The 22,140-nt window shown below is 42.3% G+C and overlaps 1 protein-coding gene across 1 annotated transcript in view; it reads left to right on the plus strand.

Moving 5' to 3' along the window:
• Positions 1–22,140, plus strand: part of MCTP2 (multiple C2 and transmembrane domain containing 2) — a 107,488-nt gene that overhangs the window by 13,927 nt on the left and 71,421 nt on the right. Inside the window, exons 6-9 of the mRNA XM_058811034.1 lie at positions 9,819–9,961; positions 10,775–10,851; positions 11,926–12,037; positions 13,922–13,957. Coding sequence (XP_058667017.1) covers positions 9,819–9,961; positions 10,775–10,851; positions 11,926–12,037; positions 13,922–13,957 — 368 coding nt within the window. The remainder of the gene's footprint in view (positions 1–9,818; positions 9,962–10,774; positions 10,852–11,925; positions 12,038–13,921; positions 13,958–22,140) is intronic.

Raw genomic sequence — 22,140 nt, forward strand, 5'->3', positions numbered from 1 at the left:
GCTGTGTTTTGTTGTGTAAGAAAGCAAATGCTTGTCTTAGTAAAGCATTGGACAGCACAGGGAAACAACATAAGGGGGGAAAAAATCCCTTTTGATGAGTCTCTGTTGCTTTGTGGCAAATGACCTCTCATTTAGTAAACTGAATATGTGAGGGGATGCTTCCTTTAGTAAAACTGCTGCTTTTTATTGCACAGGCAGCAGGAGGGGAGGAAACAGAGCCGTAATGATTATTCATCAGTCACCACCATGCTGCAGTGGTGGCTCCTTAAAAAAATAAAAAGCCCACAGTGGGTGCCCATCATTTCAGGCCTCTGCTGTCACTCTGGTTATGTGACATCTTTGTGTGATGCTGGGGCTTGACCTGCAGCCACTGGGTTTTCTCAACGTGCCTTTGAAAGTGGGAGGTTGTCAGCTCTGCTCATCTCTTCAGTGTGAGAAAGCCCCAGAGATAACTTGTGGGCTGGCAGTGTGAGACTTCCCTCCTCTCCCCCCACCCTGCTGCTGGTTAGAGCTGCTCTGCTGGGCTGTATCAGTGTCCTCTGAATAATTTAAATTTAGCAAATATTCACACAGACCGAGTGGAGAGTTTATGCCCCAGCATCTTTAGCCTAAAGAAGGTTTAAAATAAGTCTTGTAATTTTCCTAAATTTTAATTTTAATTTAGTATGCAATCAGCGATTTATCTGGGAAAAAAATCTCAAAGCAGTCGTCAAACCAATCAGTTTATATTTTTTGAGAGAGTTTCTTTATCTACATAAAGATAAAGGAAATGGTGTTTAAGATTGGTGTCCTGCCTTCTTCTCATGTTTGCACTTTCCCCCATAATTTTATTTTACAACAGTTTAAATAGCTCAGGCTTAGCGGCTGCAGTGTGGGTGGGTGATGCCCTCTCCTGGCAGCTGAGTAAAGTCTCTTGTGCTCATGTTCAGTCTGTTTCTGCCTCTGTTTTGTCCCAGTGTAAGTATTTATCTGTGTGTAAATGTAAAAATAAATCTAAGCTGTGTGACCGAGGAGAGATATTTCTGACATTTTAAATATTGCTAAAACCATCCTGGCACTACTCATCAAATTCACAAATTCCCTGAATTTACTCATTATATGCTTAAGTTATTAATTGGGAATAATTATGCTTGGCCAAGCAAAGGTGAGCAGGAGTTCCACTTAAAACTGCAGACTTCACTTTTTTCCAACTTTCCCAGTATTTTTTCCTGACTCGTTGCCTCACTACTCTTTCCAGGATATGTTCCCTTTGGTGTGATATAAATTCCTCCTTCACTTTACCAGATTTTCATTACATTTTTTTTCCTCTTCATAATATTAATCCTGTTAACATCTGCTCTTTCCTATTTTTTCCTTCACTTTTTACTTCTTGCATTGCTTTTCATCTGTCTCTTGTGTCTCTCTAGTCCCTGACTTTCTGCAACTCTTCTCCTTGTACTGCTCTCTATTGAGGGGCTGCATCAGCTCAGGACACTTGTTCAGAGATGCATGTGCTTCCTCTAAATTGCACAACAATGTAGAAGAGAAAAATAAAACAGTTTCAGTGCTTTCTTCTCCTCTTTTATCTATTTTTGAAGGGTAAGTGAAAGAAAAAGCCTCTGTACAGCAACACCCAACATATGTGCCCCAACCAAGGAATCCAAGTGCTGCTAGAGTAGGATCTTAGTTCTGGTGGAAGGTAGAGAAGCTCCAAACCCCTCTTTTTTGGGTTTAAATCAGTGTCTTGTCTAGGGATGCAGGATGAGAGAGGTGTTACCTGTTGGTCCTCAGCTTGCTTGGAGTCTGATTTACTTGCTTACAGTCTCACCCAGTCACAGAGCAGAAACTGCCTAAGCAGATGGTAAATTTGGCATGTTACCTCTGTGCACCTTTGGGGCCCATGTTAGGCCGTCCATGGTTCCTACATTTATATTTCTTGTAGGGTCTGAGCCAAACGTTGAAGGTTATGTGTGTGTGTGCATACACAGCACCAGAAGTTTGATTTTTTAATATATTTTCTATGGCATTATTATTACTAGATGTGTTTCAGTGATGGCAAGGAGTTTGCATTTGTGTAGTTTCAATACTGCAAGTAGTAAGAAAGCAGAAATGTATTTTTTTGATGAAAAATCTGTGGAGCACTGCAGCAGCTTGGCAAAACAGAGAGATGGTTATTCTGTATCTCATTTGGCATTAAAAAAATATCACTGGTGCTCTAAGTGTTGGCATCTTGTCTCACCCTTAGTGGTTTTAGGGCCTTGTTGACTGTTGTTTTGTCAAGTCCAACTTCGTGCTTTGAGCTGGGAGAGGCTGGATCCCATTTCCACCTGCTGGTTCACCTTCACAGGGCAGGGTGATGCCTTGTGGTTGTTTGGGTCAACCTGAAGAAATCTCCAGGGTCCTGCTCCCCTTTGGCACTGGGATGCTGTGGCTGCGCATGTTGCTCCTGGTGGAGTCACCCTTCCAGAGCAGTGAACAAAGGGATGCCACAGCTGCAAGGAAGGGCTGCCTTCCTTCAGGTGGCAAACCCAGCTCTGCTGCTGTAAGAATAAACAGAAACTGGGCTTTGAGTGTCTGTGAGGGTGAGAAGCCCCTCCCATTTCCAAAGCCTGTGCTCTTAAAGTTCATTTTTCATCTGTTAAACAGTGCAGTTACAAGAGACACAGTGCTTGGTGTCTTTTTTCTTTTTCTTTCCCCTTTAACCTCATGTTCCAACCTGAACTTTGTGTTTGTCTCTTTTCTACCTGGTTTTGTGTTTTGTAGATCTTTTTTACGGGACCTTTGTGCCCCATCTCTGTTTCTTCCTTTCAGGTTTCATTGGTTTCCTGTTGCTGCACTTTGGTTTTCCTCTCATGATGGAGGCAGTGTGAAGGGAGCAAGGGGAGGAGATGCAACACCTCCATGGGTGCATCATGCTTTCCTTGTCCTCAGCACATCATCCTCTGCTCTCACATCTCACAGCCCCCACTGCCACAGGGTCCTGGGGGGCTCCCTGTGAGCTGTGCCAGAGATCAGCCTCCCAAGGACAAAATAAAAGGAAAGAAACTTGTAGAATAACATACACTTTTAACTTCCAGCAGCAGTGAGCCTGCAGGAACCCACCAGTCATAGCTCTGGGCTATCCAGGAGTTAGACCTTGGTGGTCCCAGTGGGTTTTACCAAACTCAGGGTGTTTTATCATTCTGCGTTTCACTGCCTGGGTCTGTGCTGATACCAGAGTGCTAGAGGAAGGGATGTGTGTGTGCTCTGCTGGGTATTTGTCAGCTTAGAGCAAGTAATTGTTTGGAAAGCAAATGCTCAGAGCAATTAGGCTGAATTGCTCTCTGCAAACATGCTGATTAATTTAGACTTTCTCTGTTTTCAGGGTATCTGCAATTAGATCATTAGGCCTTCAGATTTATTAATTATTGCCATGTATAAGGCAACTTCTCACACTTCATTTTGAAAGGCGTAATCATGGCTAATTTACAAATGCTGAGAGTTTGGATGGTGCTGAGCACTCGTCTGGATGTTTTCTCTGGATGTTTTTTGGATTTTTTTTTTGTATGTGAACAAGGGCTTGTGCTGGGAGTGTCTGTCTGTGCTAAGCCCAGTTTCTGGAAGTGCAAAGTCCCTGAAACTTTGCCCTTGGGCACAGTGATCCCTGTGAGCATCCTGCCTGCACTGGTGTGGGAAAGGAATGCCCTGATATAGGAACCTCAGAAAAACAGAAGGAGTTCAAACAAAAGCAGTTTCTATGTCTTTCCATTGTTGTAATGTTAATTTAGGAAATGTTGGAATGACAGCATAGGAAGAGAATATTTGGGCCCAGAGAACACCCTGTGACTCTTCTTGTGTCAGAATTATAGTTTAAAAAATAGATTTCTTAAACTGTTCTAGCTCCATCAGTTGTCAGAGCTGAGTCTTGGGGGACACCTGCCTGCTAACCCTGCATCTTTCTGGGACCTTGTAAGAAGATTTTTATTTGGGTGAAGATTCAGATTACAAGAAACAAAGGCTGAGTTGGGGTTGTTTAGCAGAAGAGAAAGCTCCAGGGAGCTCTTGGAGCCTCTGCCAGTGCCTAAAGCAGTGTTCAGTTGGACTAATTCTTACTAAATACAATTCTGTGCTTTATGTCACATGTCCCTAATGTTTGTCACATCAGTCCCTTCACTTTTTTTTTTTGGTGTTTCTGAAGTGTCTTGAATAGAAAGTGCTATGTCTGCATCTTTCATTCTATTAAGTTCAGGCAATTTTTCCCCTCCTTCACCTTCCCTTAAACTGTTTGCACACTTTCTTCACACTTCTCTGGTCTTTTTGGTTTATTGGTTTTTTTGTGTTGGATTTTTTTTTTTTTTTTTTTAGGTTTGTGTGTATTTTTCTTTTTCTGGTTGGTTTTATTTTCCCTTGGGGAACCTATTGGGACTGCTTGTTTCCAAGCAATGTTTCATTTCCATCTGGCCACGTAAAACTAGCTGGGGACAAAACTTTCCAAAATCACCTGAATTTCCTGCCAGCAGAATACTTTTTTTTTTCTGATTTCCCCTTTAAGCCTTGATCTCGGCTGTTTCTCTGCAAGGATGTAGTGGTTTTCCACTTAAAAAGAAAAATGTGTGTTCTATTTTAGAATGTCTTTTACTCCTTGTCGTAAATAACTCCAGTAATTCTATTTCTAGGAAGATTTTCAGATATTTATTCTTTACATGCCTATAAAATAAATCCTTAATTTCCTTCTTCAGATTAAAATTTAGTTTTTTAACCAAAACTTAAGATGGTCTAGGTTATATTTCACACTGCTCTTTGATTTTTTCAAGATTTTAAGGCAATTTGGTGGTCATTTTTATTTATTTATTTATGGAACGAGACTTGTTTCATATGCTACATTTCCAGTAAGTTTGCTCTCATAAAACAGTGTGTGGCTTGAAATTATATTGGGTCTTCTGGGTTTGTTGGGTTATTTTTTCCCTCGTTCTGAAGCAGTGGATGTGATCCACCTCTCGGTAGCTGCTAGAGGGCAGCAGTATCCATTCAAAAACACCTTTAACAGTTTAGCTTCTTGGGCTACTAAACCCTCTCCTGCTGCTCTGTCCCAGCAACTTTTTGCTCACTGAAAATTTCTCAGTTTTAGGTGATGTCTGGTCTGCCTGTACTCATTGCTTTTTAGTGCTAGTGGAAGAAAATAGAAATTATATTGGTATTATGCAAAGGAATTCCAAGGAGCATCACTGTCAAGATGAATGTTTTTTTCTCTCATGGGGGAAGAGGCCTAGATGATGAATGATTTTTTTTTAAGAGGTCAGCTTTCATTTTAACCCTTTATTTTGGTTTGCTTTAGGCTGAGAAGTAGATTACCATGTATTTTTATATATATTTTGTCCATATATTTTATGGTGTGAGCCATCTACTTGTTTCACTGTACAATATACAAATTAACCTCAGAGCACCTTGATTTTCCCACCAGAGAGATATTTTTGGGGGCAAAATTCTCAACTGGTTTAACAATAACCCATTCCCCTGTTGATACTGCTACTGATGTGAGTGAGACCTTGCTTTCAGAAGAGCCTGCATGCATGTGCTTAAAAGTTGTTGATTCAGTTGCCTTCACTAGGAAATGGATGCTAAAAAGCATTTTTTTTTTAATTGGTCTGGCTTTTTCAGTAAATTATCCATTTCTGTCACAGTTAAAAGAAGATTATAAACAAAAAACCCCTTTTTTAGACTGGTTCATCTCTAACATCACCAGGCTCTTTTCAAAAAAAGTTATGTTTTTCTGCCTAGATTGTAGATTGTCTCTTATAAATAGCTTTTAATAGACCCAGACGTCTTTCTGAGCTTGAATCCAGAAGGCTTCAAGCCCTGAATTCAAATGCAGTCAGTAATTTGCAGTCTGTGCTGTTCATCCCATCAGAAGAGGCTTGCCCACCTGGCTTATTTCTCATTCCCTGTCAACTATTTTGGTCACCTGGATGCAATCTGAGGTGTCTTAAAGGAAACCAGAACCAGACGCTGTGAGCAGAGAGGCTATGTCAGCATCTTGGGACTGACCTGGGGCAGCCTTGGGGGCCATGGTGCCACTTCTATCCTGACTTTTCTTCACCAGCTTCACCCCAGTGACCACCACTAACCCCCAGGTGCTCTGTGTCCCCTCACCCAGGTGACAATCCAGCTGCTGGGTGGCACAGAGCTGCCATCCTGCCATTTATAGGACGTGGCAGCTGCGCTCTGGTGCCGCTTGGGACCGACCGGGGGTAGGCCCTTGCTGCCACATCCATCCTGACATTTCTCTGCCAGCCACCCAGCTCCACTCCAGTGACCACCACCACTTCTCAGGTCCTCTCTATCCCCCCACCCAGGTGACAATCCAGCTGCTGGGTAGCATGGAGCTGCCATCCTGCTGTTTGTAGAACGTGGCAGCCACGCTTGGGACCAACCTGGGGCAGGCCCTGTGGGCCATGGTGCCACGTCCATCCTGACATTTCTCCACCAGCTTCACCCCAGTGACCACCACCGCCTCCCAGGTCCTCTGTGTCCCCCCACCTAGGTGACAATCCAGCTGCTGAGTGGCACAGAGATGCCATCCTGCCGTTTGTAGGACACGGCAGCTGTACTCCCATGCTGCTTGGCCCCCAGGGCCTGCCACTAGTTGGTCCTGTGCTGCCATGTCCATCCTGACATTTCTCCAGCAGCTTCACTCCAGTGACCACCACCAACCCCCAGGTGCTCTGTGTCCCCCCACCCAGGTGACAATCCAGCTGCTGGTGGCCGTTTGCAGGCCGCGGCAGCTGCACCACCCCGTCCTTCGCCCGCCTAGTTGAGATGTCACCCCCGTGACAGCCCGACAGGCGAGCACCACAGGACTCCCCACCACAATTATTTTCCCTCACAATTAACACCGGTGCTAACTTGACACCTTTGCCTTGTTTGGCTTTTGTAAGCCGCCGTCCCCCTCTCTCTGGCCGTTAATTCTCCGCATTAATATTTTCCGCGGCGCGGGTGCCGCCGCTCACCCGTGAAGCCGCTGGAACATTATGGAGCTGTCAAGATAGCGAGGGATTACCCAGGCTGCCTTGCTGGAGTAAGTGACACCACTGAGGCCCCGCTTTGAGATGTTTATTTTGAGAGTAAGCTGACAAGCATGAAGGCCTGATCCCAGAGTGGCAATCTTATTTAATTAAAGGCCTCTTTTTATTATAGCTTCCCCCTCCCTAACTTTTTTTTTTAATGTACGATATATATTTTTATGTAAACAAAATATATTTTCCTTTTACATATATTCATTTTATGTATATATTCATTTTACCTAAATTGCTTTTATATATGTATGTTTCTATATATATAAATATGTGTAAATATAAAGGAAGAGTTTATTGAAAATAAATGCATGAGAATGATCACTAAAGCCTGGCTTGCATGAGCAATGCTGGGCAGCCCTTCTCTCCCCCCCCCCCCCCACCTTTTATTTTCCTTTGCTGTATAACAACCTGGAAAGCTTTTCAGAGCCATAATGCAATTGGGAGGCTTACTTAGCTATAGTCTTCTTGCTTCCCATCCTCAGAGAAAGGGCTTGGAGTTTTCTGCTTGTTGGTATTGAACTTGCTGGCTGTTTGCTTTTATTCTGTATCTCCTATTTTTCTCTCTCTTTTCAAGTTTTGTCCTTTTTCATGGGTTTTCTGTGCCAAAAGCAGATGAGTTATGGCCATAAACCACCTGCCTCCATCGTCTCTTCGTGCTTTCATTTCATCACTTGCTTTCCTTGTCTTGGCCAGTTGCTATTTCATGCACAGAATAGGTTGTGGACATTATTATTATTCTTACTTTTAATTATGCTGCTTTGTCCAGCTTACCCTTTAAATAAAAGTCAGGGGATTTTTTGCCCTTTTTTTTTTTTGGTCTTTTAAAATCTTTTTGAAGTGACACCAAAGAGCTCAGTGCTGTTATTTTTTAATTCTGCATCCTCTGAGGTCTGCTGCCCCCCCCACACTGTGGGGCTGTGATCTATTTGTGTGTTCCCACTCCTGGACATTGTGCTGGTTTTAAGCTGCATGCTTTGTTTAAGAGTATATTCATAGTTCTGAGAAATTTTTAGGGAAAGGTCTAGTCCTAACCCACTGGGAACAATAAGAAGCTGCCCTCTGACTTTCCTGGCTTTCCATCAGGCCCTTATTATTAGTCTCTCTTGGAGGAGAAGAAAAAGAGAATTCTGTTTAAGAAGTCTGCAGCTTTTTTTTTTAACCAAAAAGAAAAAGTGATTTTTTTTCTTCAACAATTATTATTCAGAAAAAGGATCAGCTGCAGACAGTATTTGAAAGCCAACTGATATTTTCCTTCTGGGAGTGAAACACACTTTATGCACGGAATGGACCAGGTTCTACAACTCTTCCCTTTTGAAATTAAAGCAGAATAAAAACTTTCTATAATTCTTAGAAATATGTCTGTCTCCCAGGAGCACAGTTCTTTACAGCGCTGTGTAATTCCAAATAGATGCTTACACATAGTTGTTTTTTCTTGTGTTTAAGTCTGCCTTCACATAACACTGATGAGAGCTTTGGATATTTAAATATGGATTTTTCACATCCTCACAGGTGCACCAAATCATTGGCAAGACTGAGTATTACTCTTAGGCTGGGTTATCCTGGACTGCCATGTGTTTGTCAGGCCAGTGGGAACCAGGGAGGACAGGTTCAGTTTATTTCTGACTCTGAAGTCTGCTGTAGAAATCAGTCTTTTCCTCCAGCAGCCCTTGCTGCAGGCTGGGGCCAGCCAGGACCACCACCCTAGCTGTTACCCTTCTAATGAAATTCAAATGTTAGGAGGGAAGTTTAATTCCAAATATCATGAACGATACAGAAAATACTGGATATGACAGATGAATGGCACTTAGGCTCAGTTAATTGTAGATGCTGCTATATCTCAGTTTGATTTTTCCCTTTTATTTGCAGCCTGTGAAGATTTTTTTTGCAAAGTCTATATGAATAACTAAATCAACCATCCTCTAGTTAAATCTTCCCTGTGCCTTGTTACCCCTCTTACCCGGTGTCCTGCACGGTGGTTGGTGTTGGTGCAGATGCCACCAGTTTAATAACAATAATAAAAAGTTGATTCCCTCTTCTGTTTTCCTTTGACAGATGCAAGTCTGTCTATTGCTGCCGAGTGGCACGAGCCTCACGCTCTGTCCATGGACATCTGCTCCATAAAAACAGGGGACATTATTGCCCTGGCAAATTGTGCCACTTGGATTAAAAACGTGTTACCTGGACAGTGCTTGTTTTTGCAGAGTCTGTTCTCTGTGTGCTTTTTATCCTGAGCTGATGAATAATGTTACTATTTTTTTTCACTGAAACCTCAAATTGGGTTTTAAGTAAATTGGCAAAGTGACACCAGTGATGAAATCCTGACGGGTATTTTAGCTATTGTTACTGGTTTCCTTGGAGCTCCTTTCCCAGTTACGATGCTTTGGAGTTTGGGTCCTTTGAATATATTCCTAGTCACAGGATCACATTTTCTCTCTTCCACTTGTCATTAGTTGGCCTGTAAATAGTGCCTCAGTGCTGCTTCTGTTTGCTCTTTTACCAAATTAAAATTTTAACAGAGTTGTTAAACAACAATTAGTATTCTTAAGAATAAAACAACAGAGATCAAGCAAACAAAGAAGATTTTTTTGTTGCCTGCTTTCAGGCAGCTTTCTGCTTCTGTCTGAAAGTTTCCTGTATGAATGAGTGATTTTTATATAGGTAATTAAGGAAATACATGTATCTGTAATTACAATTAACTGCTTAAAATTATTTTATGAAAATATAATTTAAGGTTGTGGAGTTGCATATGGTGCTGATGCTAATCTATTTTTTAATTAATTATCACAGGTACAAGTGATCCGTACGTGAAGTTTAAACTGAATGGCAAAACTCTTTACAAAAGTAAGGTAGTCTATAAGAACCTCAACCCAGTTTGGGATGAAACTGTTGTGCTGCCCATACAGACCCTCGATCAAAACCTCTGGATCAAGGTAAGTTTCGGTCTCAGATTTTTGAAAGTCTGCCCAATATTTTTTTAAGCAATTATTTTCAACTTTAGAAACATATTGATTTTTATTCCCTGCAGCAGCACGGCATAAAACAAAATCCAGTTTAAGAGCTTCAGCAATTTCAAATTAAAATGCACATATGTCTTTCCCAGATTTTACTTGCATGTTTTGCTTTCCGTCTGCAAAAACCCAAGTTTGAAATAAAACTCCTTGACTGGATCTGTTTAAAGCCGTGGAGCTGAATTCTGCTCTCTCTCTCCCCCTCTCTCTTTCCCCCCGTGCTTGTGCAAACTCAGGGAAACCAAGGGCAGTTTCAGAAGCACGTTTTAGGTGTGCAGTTTGGCTGGGCTGCACAGAATTATTACCTGGGATGCAGCCGTGACAAGTAGCAAAGCCTTTTCTGGTTATGAGTAACATTACAGTTACCAGAACCACAAGCTACCAGTTGTGAACACTAATTGCTAAAACATCTGTAAGCACAAGTACCTGATTTTTTGTGCAGCGTTTCATTATGCTGTCGTGTGGAGTATAAAGGAGCAGGCACAATCCATAGCAGCACACATGTCTCTGTTTACATAATATTAGAAGATACTTTCAAAATGCTGGTTAAATATTTAGCTAAAAATACAAATTAAAGCGGGGAGATGGAAAGTGATCCCTGAATTATATCTAAGCTTTGATCTTTCAAATACAAAATTGAACTGAAAAGGCTTAAAATATCTGTTCTTTCATCGCCTGGGATAAAACAGGCTTATGATGTGAAAATTGGAAATATTTGTCTTATTTTGCCACCAGGTGTACGATCGTGATTTAACCTCTTCAGACTTCATGGGTTCGGCATCTGTGGCGCTCACTGAACTTGAACTCAATAGGTAACAGTTCATTTAATTAAAGGTTATTAATGCAGCTTAATGGAGAAACAGAGGGAAGTGGTAGAATGCTTTTTTTCTGGCTTGAAATTTTTCTATTTATGAAAACTTATTTTTGATAGAAGCGCAGGGATTTCAAGAGAAATCACTTGAGGTAAATCTTCTGCACACGTTTTTATCCAGCGTTATGCAGCAGATTAAAATCCAACCTGGACAGAGCCCAGTTCTAGGACTAAGAATTTCTGTGTGCAGCATTGTTTAGGGAGAGCCACACCAGGACAATTTGTGAAGGTTGAAGAAGGAAGAGGGGGAGAAGGTTTTTTCCAGCACCCCTTTTCCAGCCTCCCCCTCATCCATCCCTGCCTGCAGCAGCTGAATCTGGCCCTGATTTAGTGCCGAGGCAAGCCCTCTGCCTTTTGTCTGCTGCTGCTGCTGCTCGGGCTCAGTGTGGAGCTGGAAGCCAGGAATTCAAGTTTTAGTTGTTTCTTTTATACTCCCTTGCTGTGCAATGACTTTTTTTGGGGGGAAAATGAGTTCTCCCTGTACAGGGGCTGTTGTATCTCCCGTGGCTGTTGTATCTGAATTTCTAGAAATGTTAATTTGTCCATGAGATAGTGCCATCAGGTAAATACCAGCATTCCTGTTTTCAGCAAGGGAACAGAGTCATGGAGGGGGATTAAAAGCAGGCAGAATAAATATCTCTGGAGTCAAATACAAACCAATAATATTAGAAGATTCACTTGGATGAGTTTCCCTGTCACTCTTCTTTTCTGTGTAGTGGAGGTAGTAGTAACTTAATTCAGTATGTACCTGCATATGGAGAGTTATGAGAAGTGAGCAGTGCTATAGGAACACTGTGCTGCATTATTAAAAGAGGGGTGTATTTTGTCAGAACCAAGAAAGAACTCTCCAGATTTCCCATTTTAACATTTAAACTCAATATTGGGAATTTCAGACAAGAAGCTGAAATTTGCACAGCTCAGCCTGACCTTTAATAATCAACTCGAGTTAACTGGAGTCAATAAATGCACAACTTCTTTGTTTTTCTTTTTTTTTTTTTCTTTTGTTGCCTTGTAGAACTACTGAACAGGTTTTAAAACTGGAAGATCCCAACAGTTTAGAAGATGACATGGGAGTGATTGTATTAAACTTGAGTCTAGCAGTCAAGCAAGGAGACTTCAAGAGAAATGTAAGTGGCTTAGGAAATCAAATTTATAGCTGGAATTTGCAGGGGGGAGAAAAGAAGAGCTGGCATAATGTGGTTTACTGGGAAATGCCACCTTTATTTTCATCCTCTGAGACTCAATATTGAAATCAAGATAGAGCATAACTTGAAAAAAAAAAAAAGCCTTGTATTTAGCTGGGCTAAAGTTGTGTAGACATTTGTGGCTGGATGCTTCTGTCTTGTCACTGTGATGTGCACTGTGGCAGCGCTCCCTGTGCTCTGGGTATGTGCCCAGCACTGCAATGGGCAGGCTGAAGAAAAGCTGTTATATTTCCATTTTTTTTTTTTTAAGCAACAATGAAAAAACTTATTCATGTGAAATCTAAAAATTGAGCTTGGATGTTAAGATTTAAACTGCCTCAGTCGTGTGGAGGAGCACCAGGCTGAGAGGAGATGGTTGCTTATAAAACCCTGATCTTCCCACTGACAGTTTCTTCACCGAGTTAATTGAACTTGGCTCCTGACGCAGGAATGTGGTGATTAGTGATGTTAGAAACCCAGAGAAGCTGGGCAGAGACTGGGAACACCATAACTGAAGCTGATAGTTTTTTTAAAATTTCAGGTCCTGCCGTGGCTTTTTTGCTTCTAATTGTAAAGTTTTCTCCTAGTGTTTTATACAGTGTGTACAGCACACAAATATTGATGAACTAATCCTGCTCCTGGCCAGCAAAGGGTGGAGAATACCCAAGATCAGGCAGTTACTTGGACTGTCTTAAAAACCAGACCTAGTTTTAAGTAGGTGTAATGCATATTAAGAGAAAATATTTCTACAAGTTTTCTGTAAAATTGAATATGAAACTTGCTGTTTACAGCACTTTAGTGAATTATAGGTATGGAATTCCAGCCTGAATGGGATTATTTATAGAAACATAAATGTTTCAAGGGGCTGGAAAGCAAACTGAGAAGAAGCTAATGTGGAATATCTGCTGTTCGTTATTTATTTTTCAAATAGATGCCTTTTTGAGAATTGTAAAGCCTTAATTAATAACAAAGTAATGATAGAGTTAATTTTACCTCACTGTATGATTATTTGAAAGCTTAATGACAGTATTTAAAATAATGGTATATTTATATGTCTATAATATGAGATGGGTTTTATTTGGAATGTGAATTCCCCTCTCACTTCTACAATCAGCATGTTGGCATGTGTTACTGAATTGCAGGAAGGGGTGAAGCAAAAATGTAAAGTTACTTTAGCAAAAAAGTCAGAACCTCAGGAATTCTAGGATCATTATTAAAACCTGGGCTAAAGTGGACCTAGCCAGTGAGACAAAGCTTATTGGTTTAAATAGCAGCTTTTGGTACTCTTGGGTGCTTAGTTAACATTCAGAGTATAGATGATAGAAGAGCTGGTGCACACTGTAATTTTTTTAAAAGACAATGTTTTAAGCCCTCATATTTCAAATGCAGATTGCTCAGCCATTTCCAAAGGAGTCAGAACAGTGAAATAGCTCTGTCCACATTAGCACTTAACAGCAAGATGATTTTTTTCCCCCTTTTTAAATTAGCTTACTGTAGAACCAGATGGCACCAAAAGTATAAGCCATGTTTCTTACTAATGGCTCTGGGTCCCTCCACTTTTTATTCTCAATTACTTTTTTTTTATTGCCTCTTTTTTTTTGGTGCAATGCAGGTATTTTGAGTTTGTTGATTGTTATGTTCCATGAAGCAGGGAAGGTAGATGGAGATGTAGTTGTAGATTTAGCCCTCTATTTTGTAATAGCCTTTTCTAACTCATTTGACAAGGTTCTGTTTGAATAATTTTACTAAACACTTTCCCCATTTTACTCCTTACCCGTTTCCTTTCCCTGGATTCTCTTTGGTACAATAATGGGGACTCATGAACAGAGATGGTCAAGTCGAAAGAAAAGAACTTCATCCAAGGTAATACTTTTTTTTTTTACTTAAAGAAAATGAAGGTCCCCTCCCAAAATCTGTGCCCTCCTCTGAAACAGTCTAAACAAAGGAAAACTCAGAAGTGTAGAGGCAACCTGTCACAATGTGATGGCTGTGGTAACCTTTGCTTTCTTGATTTTTCTATTCATCGTGATGGGAAATTCCTGTTGTTTGCTAATTGTAGGTGCCGTGGTTGTATCTAGTGGCAAGTGAACGTAAGACCCCATTCACAAAGAGCTGTAGAAAGAGAGAAAATCTTCATGTACAAAAGAAAGGGGTGTAAATTCAGCCAAAACCAGAGAAGCTGTGGAGGGTTTGAGTTGTTTCAGAATGCACCGATGGTGGTTGGTGCAGGAGCGGAACGAGGCTCTCCTGGATCTGTCTTTGGGGCTGCCTCTCACCAGGGGTGGAATTTTGTGAGGCAGTATTTCTTCCAGCTGCCCCTGTGGGTTTTGAAATTCCTTTTGTTCTTGGGATGGAGGCTGAGCAGGGAGTTTTCATTACCTCCATTGTAACAGGATTTCCAAGATTTGTGTGATGCCGCATGTCTGTTTAGCTTGCTTCCCTTGGTCTCCTGTAGGATCCCTGCAGGTTTCCATTACTTTTATATTCCTGTATCATTTTTGCATTAGATTTTAACTTGTTCAGGAAGCAGACTGTGGCTTTTTATGTGTTCTGTAAAGCTTTAATTTGCTATTGAGTAAATAACAATGATACAGACACTGCAAGCCCCAGTACCCAGCTTGAGAGCTGTACAGTCTCAGTCTCTGAAAAGCAGAATTTGGCTCTTAAGATGAGTGTACTCTCATGATATTTTCCCTCTGTAACTATCGGTTTGTGCCTAAATAAATTGAATCATTAACCTCCTCTTGTTTTATTCATTACAACTGTGGTGTGCTGTGTAGAGGAGCCAACCATCTCAGGTATTGTGCCAGCAAGAATGTTTTTGTCAATAGAAGAAGTGCTAAGTACAGCTTTTGGAGCTCTGATTGCAGGGATTTTGCAGTGCTTGGAGCAGAGAGCTGCCAGGAATGCCTGAATGCCACATGATAGACAGTGATGAAATAACTGAAGAGCCTATCATTTCAGTTTTTAACTAAAACTCTGGAAATTACTGTGCCATGGCTCGGTCAGTGTTGCTTGATCCCCATCTTTATCACACAGCTGTCTCTGGATGCTGGTTGGCTTTGGGACCTGGGAAATGGACTGGGGTTTTTAAACTCAGATTCTTTTTCTTCAGAATAGCCAAAATTCTGTGTCGGTTGCTATTGCTGGAAGTTTTGGGGTGCCTTTTTTCCCCATTTGTTTAGGTTTTTTTTGTTTGGTTTTCCTTTTTGCTTTTACTCAATATCTTATTGCATTTTGTATAATATTTTTACATACATGTTTTTGGATCTTTAGCTGTCAGCCTTTCAGCTCTCAAGACTCTGTCTCGTGCCTTACCACCTTTCAAAATAAAATTAAGAGATGCTGAAGCGTGGTGCTGATTTAGGAGACATGAAAGTATTGTTTGAAAGGAAAAAAGCTTCAACCCTGTGCTCTGTTCTGTTCCAGTCACTAGAGGGTAGGAGAGCTTCAGCTCTTCCTAGGGAAGACACAGTTCATGCTCCAGTGTGATCTCTAAAGAAAACCTCTGTGACCATCCAAAGGCAGTAAAAAATATTTCCCAGCATGCGCTGGAAAAAATCTGACAAAGCAGTATTTCCTGGTTTATTGATTCTGCTACTGCACTAAAACACTAGTACTGTACATCAATAACCATCTTTAGTTAGGAAACTCTGCTCTGTGGAAGCAGTACTAGCAGTTTGTGGCAGAACATAAAGGCTGGGAAGAAAAATTGTGTGCATGGGGAATATAGGTGTCTAGGGAAGGCACAAGAGGTTATGGAAGAATAGCCAGAGAGTATGATGGGGTAGAAAACAATGCTGCTGGACGAGATAAAGATACAGGAATAAGGAGTGCAGGGGAAATGGAGAGAGCTCTGTAATGGATACACAAGCTTGTCTGGTTTTTGGCTCCTGAGCTGACTCTGGTTGGGTGTTGCAGGAGGAACACACAGTATACTTTCCATTTGAGCAACATTTAAATTTCCTCTCTCCAGGTTTAGGCAAATAAAAGTTTTCTATTTGAATTAGTTTTCCTGGGATTTTTTTTTTTAATGTGCTGAACTGCAGCTGACCCCTATTGTAATATTTAGCTTTTCCTCTTCTATAAATACAGGGAAAATGACTTATTTTAGGGATGGACAAAATGAATATAACTTTCACAGCTGTTTTTTAATCTGTATTGCCTACATGAAAGAAATCTGATTATCCTCTAATTTGACCATTTTATGTTGTCTTAATGCAGATTTGGCACATCAGTGTCCTAAATGAGTCTTTTCACATTAATCACAGGATTCTTGCTGACTTCCCAAATTTACCCCAAATGTTGATGGCATTGGTACCTGTTGCAGCTCCATGTCAGACTGGCAGCAAGGCTCACGTGGGCTGTTGTGGGTACTGTGCTCTCTTCATGTGTGTTCTCTGAGCTCCCTTGGTTTTTGGAGAAAAAGCTGCATTTCAGACAGCAGCAAAAACAATGTCAGCACAAGATCCCCAGTCCAGCTCCAGTAGCCTCATGGTCATTACAGGCAGTATACAGGAAGGATTCCAGCAACTCAGTATGGTCTTTTAAATCATTTTGGAGCAAGAGCTGTTGAACTGCATGATTTAGGTGTCTCTTGATTATTACACAGTATATATTTTTCTCTGCTGCTGGAAGGGAATCATTACATATTTGCGCAGATTCCCCAGACATGGGGCAGCACATTCAGATCCCTCATTTTTCATGGGAGCTGAGAACAGCATTGTCCTCCGTGGGAGCTGTTTTCAAGAGTGTGGCTTTCTTCTTTTCCTCGTGGAGGGTGGCATTGCAAAGGGAAGAGGATGCTGTTGGGCAGCATTAATGTATTCACTCTTATCTGTGTATTGACATGCTCTCCCCTCTGTTCTGCTCTCCTTTCTGGGGCACAGAGGGAGTTGGTAGCTCTCTGCTGGAGCCCAGCAGGCTGATGCTCACTACCCTTGTTTGTCCCGGGTGGCTTGAGTCTCACCCTGAGTGCCCTGCACGCTCTTTCCTGCATTTGTACAGCTGAATAACCTTTAAGTGTTGAACATCCAGGAGGCAGATAAGCAGGTCTGCTTGGGGTGGATTGACCTGCAGCAGTTCAGTCCTGAAACAAAAGCGACGGAATTGCCACCTGGATAGCTTAAGCTGATTGAATAAATTGGCTGAAAGGCTGGCCAGACCCAAGAGCTCCTCAAGCATCTCATCGCAGGGGAAAATCCCTCAGTCTCCTATCTTTTTTTTGTGTGTGTTCCTATGTGGGCTGTTAGGTTTCATTTTTGTCTGCCTCATTGTGTTTGGCTCTCTCCCCCAATCCCCCGTGGGCAGCGCGGAGCGCGGGGACTCGCTCGCCACGGGGTCGCACGTCGTGGTGCCAATCTCGTGTTGGTTCACTTGCCTTTCCACTGCCCTCTCCTCTTTCCCAAGGGGAAACTGCTTCTTTCAGAAACGGTTTCTCTGCCTAATGAGGAGAGGTCCGAAGAGTCCTCCTATTTGTGTGTTGTTGTTTTCTCAAATGGCAAATTACGTGGCCCAGTTTTGACGTTGACCTCTTCACAGGGATTGCAGCAGGCTTTCTGTTGTCCTGTCTCATCCTTTTAAATGAAGGATGGGAGAGATGGGCTCACTTCACACTTGGCCACCTCGCCGTGTCATTTAAATGTACAATTTTTCTGCATCTCTTTATTGCTTCAAAAACAAGTTTGAACTTGGGGCATGTATGTGTGTGTCAGGAAAAGAGACAGATTTGAAAGCAGCCCTGATGCACCAGAGGGGATTTGCTGGGTGCCTATGGAGGGAGATTATGGACAAATGGAGTTATCAGGGAGACTGGAGCTCCTAAAGGATTTTGTGAAGCTGGGTCAATGAGCTGGTTCTTTCCCCTCCAAAGCTCTGTCATTCTTGTTCAGCTCCTGTGTTTGGCTTTGTGAAGGCAGAATATAGCCCACCTGCTCATCCTTCTTTTTTAAACCAGAACCAGGAAGTGATAAAAAATTGAAAGGTGATGTGAGAAACTTTTATATTCATTTTGAAATCAGGATCAAGATGTTGAGTTTGATGATGTGAGTACTGATTTTTAATTTTTCTGTTCAGAGCTATGGGATGCTTTCTGGGCAAATTTTTCTCCTTTTCTAAGTTGGGAGAAAAAACATCTTCTGGTCCTTTTGTGGCAGGATCCTGCTCTATGACCAGGCCATACTTTTGCTTCAGAGATTACTTATCTGATGAGTTAGAGTTCTAAATTTTGCAGTGGACATGGGTTATTAAACTTAAAAAGCATCTAGTTAGTTCTAAGGAATAAGAATCTCTGGATATTTTAGTGTTTATTATCTGCTTTTTTTGTTGCTGTTTCTTTTTTTCCTGGCTGACTTCTTTGAGGGATGTCTTTAGTTCCAGTTTTTATCCATTTTACAGCAGTGAACTGCTCATAAAGGTGACCTTTATGGTGTTACTGCTTATTTGCACACAGAGCCCAGCCAAAATCAGAGCTCTAGCTTATCTAGAGACAACCCTCAAATTGTGGTCTCAAGGCTACCTTGATTTCAGAAACGATGAGGGGAAGGATTAAGCAAGCTTGTCCAATGCCTTGTGCTTGGGACCTGTGCCAGCTTCCACCATAAATCATGTGCTTCCTAATTTCCAGCCCTGTAGCCTGATCCCAGCTTCAGCCAACTTTTCTGTACCTCGGCAAGGCACCTTTGCTTGGGTCTGGGATGTAGCCAGAGTGTGAGCAGAGAGTTTACAGGAAAATACAGCAGGAGAGGCCTGAAGCACTGGCACCCAGTGTGGGAGCCCAGCTGGAAAGGGCTCAGGTTCAGCAGGGGAGGAGCTGCAGTACCCAAGTGTGGAGGCATCGGTAGCCTGGGAGGTAACAGCAAAAGGGAGAGCTGAATGGATAAAACACTTCAAAATTGTCACTGATTAAGCAGTTGTGTCCTCATTTCCTGGCCAGTTTGGACCAGGGCTTTGGTTTTTCTGGTCTCATTGTGAAGGCAGGTCAAGAGGCTGGCTGGTGGCAAGGAAGAGGGTTTGAAGTGTTTTTTTTCAGTGCTTGTTTTGCCCAAGTGACTCTGTTGGACTAAAGGCTGTGCTCCTCTGTGCTCTGCTCTGCAGTAGTTTTGCCAACTCAGAGGGAGGCTGTGAAGTTGAATCAATTAGCTCTGTGTAAATCAGTTTGAAATGAGTAGGTATGGGGTATCAGAGAGGAGGTAAGTCTAAAATAAATAAGGCAATATAATTTTCTTATCACCTGGGAGGCATTTTCCATCGTGCAGACTTCCCTAGGCAGCACTAAAGTTGACTCATTGAAGGCCTGGGTCTGTGGGTCTACCACACATCTGATTTTCCCCAGACGTGCTTCCTTCCAGAAACTGTGAGTGGAATCTGAGACACTGCCTGTTTCACTGGGATTTCCATCAGGGTGGTCAGAGGAACAGCCTGCCAAATACCTGGGGAGGCTGGAGAAGTGGCTGCAGAGCAAGCACAGAGGGGCTCTTTGGTGCTGTGAGGCACAGGAAATGTGCCAGACCTGCTGAGCAGACTCTGTGGGGGCGACCTGGGCATGTCCAGGAAATCCAAAGCATTCCTCATGTGCTGTGTCTTGCAGGGCTGTGAGACAAGCAGCCTGCCCACGCTCAGTTTGGAGAGAGCGCTGTGCCAGTGGCAGGGCTGGACTGGGAGAGGTGGGGAAGCTGGAGGGGATTCATGGAGCCTGTGAGGAGCTGCTGCAGGTCAGCACCGTGCCCTGAACCTGTTGCAAACATCTTGGCTCCACTCTGCAGTGGGATGCTCTCAAGTGATGCTGGATTTCATGCTGGTCCTGTTAGCTGGAGAGCAGCACACCCCTCTGCACAGCCAGAGAAGGGGGTGCACGGGGCTCTTTGCTTGGGGCCACCTGTTTTGGGAGGTCAAGGTTGGTGCATTGCAATGTGTTTCAGTAATATTGAGTGCAGGTGCTGATTTTTCCAGGGGCTGTGTGGGATCCAGGCTGGTTTGGGTACCTCCCAAGAGTCCTTTGAACTGTCAAGTCAGCAGCTACAAGGGTGGGGTTATGTGTGCTGTAGAGCTGGGTAGGAAGGTCCCCAATACTGAGTGACTCCTTGAAATACTGGCCTGGATGAAAAAAAGAAAAGAATCCAAGTTTGATTTGAAAGCTGAGTGATAACAACTGTCTTTTGTGTTCAGCCTGGAAGCTTTGAAGAGAGCTGGATGCTTTGTTTTTAAAAGAAATTGTAACGTGGATAATAAACTTCATCTGTTTTTTATTTTTTTAATTTTTTTTTTGTGAACTAACATCAAATACCTCTTCCTCCTCCAAGGAAGGAGCGGGAGGGGGAGGGAAAATCCTTGCTCCTAAAGCAGCGAGTACATCACATCAAACATGACTATGTTAAATACTGAAATGTTCAAAGTACAAGCGAGATAGATAAAGGCTTTGATGGGAAGTGGATATTTCCCAGGGACATTACAAGCAATAATCCAGATGTTATGGTGTAATGCAATGAGTGTCCATGGATAGATGGGGAGCTCAAGCCAAGCAGCGCCTGCTGTAGGCCTTAGCCCTCCACTCCCATGCTGTTACGCCATATGGAAGCAATCTCCAGGCCCCCTTAATAGCCAGCTTTGGATTCCATTTTCACAGGGCTCATAGAGCTAAGTGGAGCTGTTTTATGGACAAGTTAGATAGAAGCCTTTCCAAGATAAACATCCAATTCGAAATTAGGACATACCAAGCTGCAAAATTATTTTAGGGCATATTTCATGGAAGCACTGCCATTTTTCTAAGGCGATTGCCAGACTGTAGAATGCCCTTTGATCCCTTGTGGACATTACTCCCTTTTTTATAAAAAGGATTTTGAAATAGTTGCAGTGTTTAGGGAGGAGTATATCTGCTGGGACTTTGAAGTATGTCCATGGGAACAGTCATGCTTTAGCTTTTTGGCCCAAAAGACGAACTTTAAAAAAAAAAAAAGAAGAGAAAAGAAATTACATTGCAGCTGGATTTATGAATCAAAATCTCGTTTTCTTTTTAAAGGTAGGAATTTTTACCCATTGCGCCAGGAAAGCCAAATGGGGTGTTTAAATAGAAGTATATTAATATGCTTGTGGGATTCAGAATTCAGTATTTTAACCAGTAAAAAGCAAGTAAAAAATTTGTGAGTTCACCACCTATGATTTAAGAATTTTGTTGCCGGGTAATTGATCCATAAAAAGTAATCTTCAGACATCAGGTGCTTTTGCAATCGTTTTATTTAGCAACAACATTTCTTACTTGCTTTTAAAGCTAACACGTCCTGTTTTAAAGTGACTTGTGAAATCTTCTCCTCCGTCTTGCTCCCACCTGTACATGACATGATTGAAGCTCCAAAGTGTGGCGAGTTAAAAGTTGCTTCAGGAGAATAAAATATGGCAGGATTTTTACTGCAGGAAGAAGAGTATAGCCTTGAGTTTTAATGTTTCCAGCTCACTCCCCCCAAATAAAGGCCTATTTAATCATCCTCTGTCCAATAAAATATTGCCAGTTAGCAAACTGTTAGCGCAGCCGTGCTGCACAAGATGAAGCTGCGAAGGTAACAAATGTGGCTACCAGGTAACCATAACTCCAGATAAAGAGCCTGGTGGTGTCAGTGTTTTTTCAGCAGGCATCAGTATTTTTGATTCGTGGGCTCAGTTTCTGGAAGCAGGAAGAGCAAAGTTAGCAAAGAGCTAAGGCGGGCGGCTGAGTGATGGAGGAGGTGGAAGATGCTGCTCAGCCTTTCACCTGGCCGTGGGCTTTATGATCCTGGGCTGCCTCCCCAGAAAGGACAGACCTGCTTTTTATGGTTGTAGCCGGTGAGGTTTTAAGAGTTTACTTTAGTTTCTTCCCTGTTCTGTTCCCCAAGGTTTTTTCCCTGAGCCAAGGTACCAGACTGCTCTCAATGCTTGAGGTCTGCTCTTGCCAGACCTCAGCCAGGGTAGTTGAAGGTGACTTTTCTGGTGAACTAACATCAAATACCTCTTCCTAAGCAAACCCTGCTGATTTTGCTGTCACATTGAGCCCTGTCCCTTCACAGGGACCATAGTAC

This window comes from Ammospiza caudacuta, chromosome 10 (assembly GCF_027887145.1).
Source record: "Ammospiza caudacuta isolate bAmmCau1 chromosome 10, bAmmCau1.pri, whole genome shotgun sequence".
NCBI lineage: Eukaryota > Metazoa > Chordata > Aves > Passeriformes > Passerellidae > Ammospiza > Ammospiza caudacuta.